The sequence below is a fragment of the Montipora foliosa genome, chromosome 2 (genome assembly GCF_036669935.1).
Source record: "Montipora foliosa isolate CH-2021 chromosome 2, ASM3666993v2, whole genome shotgun sequence".
In the NCBI taxonomy this organism is placed as follows: Eukaryota; Metazoa; Cnidaria; class Anthozoa; order Scleractinia; family Acroporidae; genus Montipora; species Montipora foliosa.
In genome coordinates this window covers 9595996-9603495 of record NC_090870.1, presented here as the reverse complement: position 1 = coordinate 9603495, position 7500 = coordinate 9595996, and the positions used below count along the sequence as shown (strand labels likewise).

The 7500-nt window shown below is 36.8% G+C and overlaps 2 protein-coding genes across 3 annotated transcripts in view; one reads left to right on the top strand and one right to left on the bottom strand.

Annotated features, from left to right (window-relative positions):
- The window catches only part of LOC137992353 (splicing factor Cactin-like), a 24963-nt gene extending 22076 nt beyond the window's left edge, over positions 1–2887 (top strand). Inside the window, exons 22-25 of one of the 2 annotated variants that reach the window (XM_068837647.1) lie at positions 1–32; positions 158–223; positions 1364–1505; positions 1852–1996. The exon at positions 1–32 is cut by the window's left edge and continues 19 nt beyond it. In XM_068837647.1, coding sequence (XP_068693748.1) covers positions 1–32; positions 158–223; positions 1364–1489 — 224 coding nt within the window. In that variant the 3' untranslated portion in view covers positions 1490–1505; positions 1852–1996. Of the gene's footprint in view, positions 33–157; positions 224–1363 lie in introns of both variants that reach the window. The other variant, XM_068837646.1, reaches the window with a different exon arrangement.
- Positions 2673–7397, bottom strand: LOC137992354 (ciliary microtubule associated protein 1A-like). The gene is made up of 6 exons (XM_068837648.1): positions 7237–7397; positions 6237–6344; positions 5959–6072; positions 4868–4978; positions 4192–4425; positions 2673–3125 (listed from the first exon to the last, which is right to left on the bottom strand). Exons 1-6 carry the CDS (start codon positions 7286–7288, stop codon positions 2989–2991), a joined length of 756 nt encoding a protein of 251 aa, XP_068693749.1. The 5' UTR covers positions 7289–7397; the 3' UTR covers positions 2673–2988.
- Positions 7398–7500: the final 103 nt, after the last annotated feature.

The following is a 7500-nucleotide window of genomic DNA, read 5'->3' as shown; positions in this document are numbered from 1 at the left end:
TCAACAAAAGTGAGGCACCCGAGTATTTCTTGGTATGTAACGCGATAAAGTGGCAAACAATAACATTTTTTTTTCCTTTTTCTATGGCTCTAGTTTAATGATAATTATATTATTCTTAAATTTAAGGTTGTGAAGCTCTTTCTTAACTTTCTTATAGGAGGAAAGCCCTGGAGATTCTAAAGACTTTGCCTTGCTCAGATTTCATGCAGGGCCACCTTATGAGGTATCATCATGGCAGAAAATAGCCTTCTGGAAGAATAGTACTTTTTTTTTGTATTAAAAAGTCATTAAATAATTCATGAGAGTAACTGCAGCCAATGTGTAAAGAGACATTTCTACAAGTGTTCAGCCAAACTTCTGAACATTATTTCAAAATGTTTCCTGTTCAAAAATCCCTTTTGTCTCCTAAAAACTAACACAAAACCGTCCACAAAACCAGCCTTAAGAAACAAAACTTTTCAAATTCTTGCTTGCATCAAAATGTATGTACACCATGATTTTTAAAGTAACCAATAGGAGCATGTGCTGAAAACAAACCAATAGGCTTAAAACAAACTTACACAAGCAACAAAGCATAAAGTGAAGTTAAAATAAGTCAAATTGGTAGAAAAAATTACAACGATGATCTTAAGTAAAGGTCATTATTTTGAGTTCTTACAAATTGTGAACTTTCGTTCATGTTATCCAAAAATTACAGTTACTACTGGTATAGTATCACCTTTTCTTGAGTTCATACAATATGTGAGCCAGCAAGCCTTGCATGTCAACGTGCAAGCCATGCAGTTCAAAATGCAAGCCATGTGAATCAACATGCGAGCCTTGCAGTTATTGAAAGCAAGCTGTTTTAAAATGGGTGCTTAGACTAAAATGCGAGTCGCCATGCAAGCCGAGATATGTCCAGGTTTGACCCTAATTAGATGCACACGGATTTCAATAAGCGTCACGAAGTGTCCCCTTGCTCCTCTAGCCAACTTCAACATCACTTGTGTCTCAGGATAGAGACAATTTATGTCACAAAGTGTCCCCCAAATGCTGCTCTTTAAGTGAAGATTAACTGCTGCATTTACCCAAAGCTAAAAATAACGCTAACCTTTACCCTTACCTTATTGTTGAAAATAGGTAGCAAATGCTCACTACTTAAAGGGACACTTTGTGTTGGATGTCAAAATTGGGCGTGCATCTAATTAGGGTCAAACCTGGACATAAGTGTGCAAGCCATGCCGGTCAACGTGCATGACTCACGTGGCTCAATAGCTCACAGTTTGTCAAGACCTCTTTTTCTTTCATCAACATTTTTTTGCTTTCTTCAGTAAAAAAATCAATACAACTACATGTATGTACTTTCTTATTTTCTACATTTCAGGATATTGCCTTCAAGATAGTCAACAGGGAGTGGGAATATTCTCATCGTCATGGTTTCCGCTGCCAATTTCAAAACAATATTTTCCAACTCTGGTTCCACTTTAAGCGGTATAGGTATCGCAGATAGCCATTTGCAGCTCTTTATTATAGTTTATCTGAACTAGAGTAAAACAAAGCAGAGATCAAACTTAGATAAATATGATTGCTGGACATTGGACATGTGCAGATGTTTTGAAACAGACTAGGGGAAAACGATTTTCAAGCCAAAGAAATGTCTTTCGACTAATAACAGTCGTTCAGTGTGGGATTTTGGCATGTGAAGTCCTCAAAAATGATTGTCTTAAAAACAATAACCATTTCTGACAAATTTTAAGTTTTCATGGTTTTCCCGGTCGCACTGTAACATATGGCGTAGGCTTCTTTGAAATCTATCTGTTCAGCAGTTTAATTAACAGGTCATTTTTATAATTTGTTGAGCTTTTGTATATTTTACGAGTTTTGGTTTTAAACGTTGTACCTTTCCTTTCACAGTTGGGGGATGTAAATATTGTTGTAACTAAAACTAGAGCAATACTTAAATCAATTGTGCCGTTTTAGAAGAATAATCATCATAATAAATTATTGATTTCATGTATTTTAGTTTTACTGTGGTTACCAGTCACACGCGCCCCTTGACAACTTTTTTTTCAACCCTAGATTTAGATAGACATCAATCAAATGTTTCCATGGCAAATTCAATTGCTGCCAAGTGAGCACAAGACTATTGTAATGAAAACGTCCACCCAAATTTAGTTTCGAAAAATGAAAAAAGTCGTTGAGGGGCATGTGTGAATCACTCAATTGAGTTGAGATATTTTGGCTGAATCACGCAGCTTTCGATTCAGAAGTCAGACTTTTGAGCATGGATTGTGATTCCGGCACAATATCAGTTGAGTGATATTTATTACATTCCAAGTTGTAACCTTTTTCCGGTAATGCAAAATGTTTCGTACCATTTTTTTGCCATGTTTTTTGCTTAAACTCCGCATAGGCTTTGTCAATACTAATTACTCTTCTCCAAGGTAGTACAAAAATCCTTACAGGGTGCCGTACAAAGGATAAGGAGGATATTATCTGCAATTAATATTGGTGAATCTGTGATTTGTCCTTTTTTTCTTTCACACGATAAATGCAATGTTGGAATTGAAAGTGCTCCTGTTAGGTAGCTAAACTTCAATGGGATTGATAATATCTGAAATCTGTCTGAAAAAGTAACAATATTGTAGTTACAGGTGTAAATTCTGGGATGTGGACACAATACAAAAACTTGCTTTAACAATAAAAAAGTGGTCTTTATTACAATCAATTATACTTTCAAAGTTAATTGTTACTTGTACAAATTTTAGTCTGTCAAGAGAACAGCTTTGTTATTTAATTAATTAATATGCAATTAAGATTTGTTATTATTAGCAGAGGCAATTAATTCAATTTTAGTCAATGTACCCCTCTTTGTGATGGTGTAGACTATTAAATAGCTAAGACATTATTTTTCTTTAAAGGTTTGTTTTGTAAATCAAAGGAGAAGTCATAATTGAGTGAAAAAAAAATTGGCGAAAAAATACTTTAGCACATTTAGGTCAAACACATTTAATCTGCAACATCGGTAATAAGAGGTGTGATATATTCGCTGTGACGGATTCCAAGTGAGAAGCTTGGTGCTTGCATTTTGTTGATTAGTACTTTCTCAGGGCTATGTGCTCCAGGACCAGGCTTCATGGTGGAATCTGCAAGCAAAGATGTTGGCTCATTATCTAAACACTTGTCTTGCAATAAGTATTAGGAGAAAAAATAGACAATGACAGTGCTATTCTTATAGGCAAAATAATGAACAACTTCAATCAACATCAAACCTTTTGAGCGTTAGACAATGTACTATAAATTATATGATGGCAAAATCAGGAGATGTCATTGTTGAATACAGATTGCCATTGACTTTCAAACATGTTTTCATTGTATTTAAGACAACAAAACGAACTATTCTGTGTAATCACAGGCTCGCTTGTACAACATTTTATTCTTACCATAATTTCCAACAAGAAGGATTAAGAGTCAATCAAAACACAACTCATTAACAAGCATTATTAAATACAAAGTCATGTAATATTCATTAATCAATATATTGGGCGAAGGAAAGACTTCTTATAGCCTCTGATAAAAAATCTAGCAGATGCCCAGAACTGTCCAAAATTAGATGCATGTACAGTTGAATAAGCGTTATCGGGTGTCCCCTTGCTCTTCTCGTCAACTTCAGCATCACTCATGTCTCGGAATACAGACATCATTAACGTCACAAAGTGCCCACCACATGTTGCTCCTCAAGTAACGATAAACAACTGGATTTCCCTGTTAGAGTGGTTTTCAATTGAGTGTCAAAAGTAATGAGCGAATTGCTTTGGTTTTGCAGTACTTCACACAGTGATTGGTTGAAAGTTCTCTTGCCACTTTTTCAACCAATCAGAAGTGAAACCAAAACCAATTGTGGCTCGTGCGTGCACATTTTCCTGTGCTTTGTGTCTGCTACGTGTAATTACTTCGAGTTTCGATTGGTTTACTGGATTGTCTCCATCCTTTTTGATTGGCCAAAGTAATTAACTTTGGTTTTGGTTTTACCACACTCGATTGAAACTCCCTCTACTTTACCTTATTACTGGAAATAGGTTAGCAAAGGCTTAGACTTACCGTAAGGGAACGCTTCACGTTGGATGTCAAAATTGGGCATGCAATCAATTAGGTGTGTTTCTGGTCTTAAGTGAAATCTCGCGAAAATAAAATAATAGGAAGTATATGTACCTCCAGGCATGTAGCTACGTCCAAGCATAGAATATCCAGGTGCTTTCCTTTTGTAAATATTGGGATCTGATGTCAAATAGTTCCCAGGTCCTGGTGTCCTTGCAAGGTCTTCTGCAAATCCTCCAGTCTTTGCTCTTCCGGTCATGGAGTGCGAAGCTGATGACATTTTGGTGGGTATTTTGGACCCAAGGAGCGAAGGGAGGGAGTATGAATTTGGTGAAGGAGTGGAGTCACCTAAGATAGTCATAAATTTTGAGTCAATATTAAAAGTTTTTGTCCTGTGATTCAAACAGGTCTTTCATAGTGGCCATGACATTACTACAGTGTGTGTGTGCCCAAGTGGTTAGGTTTGCTAGACTTGCAATCCAAGTCCCAATTTTACCAACAGTTAGAGTTGTTCAGAGGTGTCTCAGGTCAACTTGGCTGTCCTCACAAAACACAAAATAACCAACAGGTCTACCTCCTTCCTGGAAAGCCTTAAAGATCAGGCCTTGGTTGTTTAAAAGGTGTTTAGTGCTATGCATAGGATAAATCCCCATCCAGTGGAGAAGTCAAGTCAAAATCGCATGTCATCATGAGTATTATCTCTAACTCGGAAGTGCACAAGAAGTCATGCAATGTACACAACAAAATGTCCTCAAGCGTTTCTGAAGGAAATTGATTTGTTTGATCTTACGTTTTCTGTATCTTGTTCTCTGTGCCATTGAGTAAGCTGGGGCATGTCTTTCACCCTGTGGATGCACTTTCTCTGGAGAATATGCCCCAGGAGCAGGAGTCTTAAATGATTCTATTGAAAAAAAAAAACAACATTACAGCATTACTGTGAGAATTAATTTTCTCAATGTCGATTAAAGTCAAACATGTGTTGTTTTTGTTTCTATACCATTTATAGTGGAGGACAGATGTTAACCCTGACAAATGAATAATGGAGAGATATTTTTTGCGGTGACTAGGCTCAGCTGACAATATTGATTGCCCTGCTATACTGCTAGATGTGAAATTACCAAAAGGTGCCATTCTTGCAAATGGTAATGCAATTTCATTACACATTCCCAGTCAACTGATGTGCATTGTCAACTGATTTTAACAGTAATTTCTTTCATCACCCATCTGAAGAAGAAACAAGTTTCCATTGTACGACCTACAATTTAGTTCATTTCCTGCTTATACCATTCTTACAGCAATTTGCATTTAGGAACGTAGTTATTTTTTTATTCATGGTCTGCACATCATTTCTAAAACTATTGGTCATTGTATCTTATGCTCTCTTACTGCTAAAATGCGTCCGACTTCAACAGAGTTATCACACACCCTCCCAAGTCAATTCCCGGAAAAGATGCCATTAAGGACTGCAAAAATATTATAACTATGCCAAGTGAAGCACCTGTTCAAAATGAGTGTTCCAGTTGAAAAAAGTATTTCCCTGTTTTTACACAGTTCACTGACTTTAAAATTTTCAAGGTGCCGTAAAAATAATTTTATTAATGAATATTTGCCAGATACTGGGCCATTCCTTTTTTTTTTTTTTCGTGGAAGCTTCTTCAAGACTACAATAGCTTAAGACAGCATTGCTTTGAATTCATTATCCGCTTCGCAAAAAAACTTATTTGCATGATTTAGCATTTTTTCAGGTTTTCATGCGTAAATTTTCTATTTGCATTTTTGAGCAGGTGGACCATTAAGGTCTCCGTTCAAGTTAGAGCTGCGTGTAAAAAGAAAAGGAATAAAGAGTATTAATTTAGTGTAGTTCGCAAAATCTAAACTCACGCTGGTCTTTCTGCTGTCCAAGAATGGAATACACCGGTGTTCCATCGTGACCATTTCTGGTGACCCGGGGGTTGATTGAATATATTGGCCCTGGACTGCATTCGTTCTTGAAATCTGAAAGCAAACATATGAGAATGAATCCATATATACAGCAAGTGGAGATGCGAGCGTATTAGTCCGCGAGCTAGAAGAGCATGGTGGATTTTTTTTTTTTAATTTTCGGGTACATGTTAGGGAAAACCCCCGATATAAAGACTTGCACAGTTTTTATTACTTACTTGAATGGAGACGTTGTCCAAATGAATAAGCCGGCTTCATGTGCTTTGTGTAGTCATGGCTTCTGAAGCCCATAGTTGAAGGCAAGCCATATCGACCAGGTCCTGGTCCTGCAATAAGATATAGCACGCATTCAAATTCGATCTTCCTTGGAGATCTAGGATGTCGATATGTAAACACAACAAACATGGGCTTCTAGCTATTATATCCAATGGCCACATTATTAGGAAATTGGACTTAAAGAAGACTTTAAGCTCAAAATTGACAAAATGTTGATTTTTGTCAACACTTTTGTGTTTTTATAACCGGTAATTTAAGCTGAAGTGCCAACAATCGTGACTTATATCAATGAACGGAAACGCAGAAATGAGCCGCAAAATATGACGGCAGCTGTGTGGATTTAATTTCTTATAAATATAATGGTAGATTAGTTTGCTTTGCGATAATTTGAGCAAAGAAATTCATTATCGTACTTCCTTTACGAATGATTGCAAAGAAAACGTTTTAGGGACAATTCTAATTTTAAAAAAAATGAAAGAGATTTTAGAAGAAAAGCATCGATTTGAACCTTCGAACTGCGTGCGGGCATACTTTTAATAAGCAACAATTCAAGTTAAGATTATTCCTCTTTAAGCCTAACGGAAGCATGATTGAAAAGGTTTCTATCGATTATCGTTGCTTATGGCTCTCCTTAATGTTTCAGCCAAATGCAGTCACTAATAACCAAAGAGCTTTCAGGTTTGACGGCTTATATATGTGTCCTGAAGGAGTAAACAAACGCGTGGCTTCGAAAACACAAAAAGCAACCTTCGCCCAAACATCTTTATTTTCATTGACCTGAAGTTAAAATAACATTACAGATAAAGGCTGTTGTAAATGGTTGAACCGTTTGGCGATCTCATAACGACACATTTTTGTGGAGTTGTGAAGATGCGCCGATTCGGCATCAAATGTCATCATGCTAAAACCCGCAAAAAAAATGTATCATTTTTCCTTTCTTACCCCTCTCCTTTGCTGCAATTGTGGCTTTTGGCTGTTCTGTTTCGGTCGCCATACTTTCTCCGGCAACAGATGAAAGAAACTCTCTCTCGAAACTCCGCAAAGTTTACCTCAAGTCTACGGTTTCAAATTCCGATGCGATATGTTCTTTGGTTGAAGTCAACTAATGCTTATCCAAGACGTCGCTTAGAAAGTTTCTATGGAAACATACTGCTTCTTCCATAGTAACGTGTAAACACTTCTTTGCTTCCGGTGTCGGGCTATTTC

Excerpts from the sequence above, each read along its gene's own strand:
- LOC137992354 (XM_068837648.1), bottom strand. The coding sequence starts at position 7,288 with ATGGCGACCGAAACAGAACAGCCAAAAGCCACAATTGCAGCAAAGGAG. Across the intron at positions 6,073-6,236 it reads TGGACAACGTCTCCATTCAA|ATTTCAAGAACGAATGCAGT; the intron begins GTAAGTAATAAA and ends GTTTGCTTTCAG. Across the intron at positions 4,426-4,867 it reads GAGAACAAGATACAGAAAAC|GTGACTCCACTCCTTCACCA; the intron begins GTAAGATCAAAC and ends TGACTATCTTAG.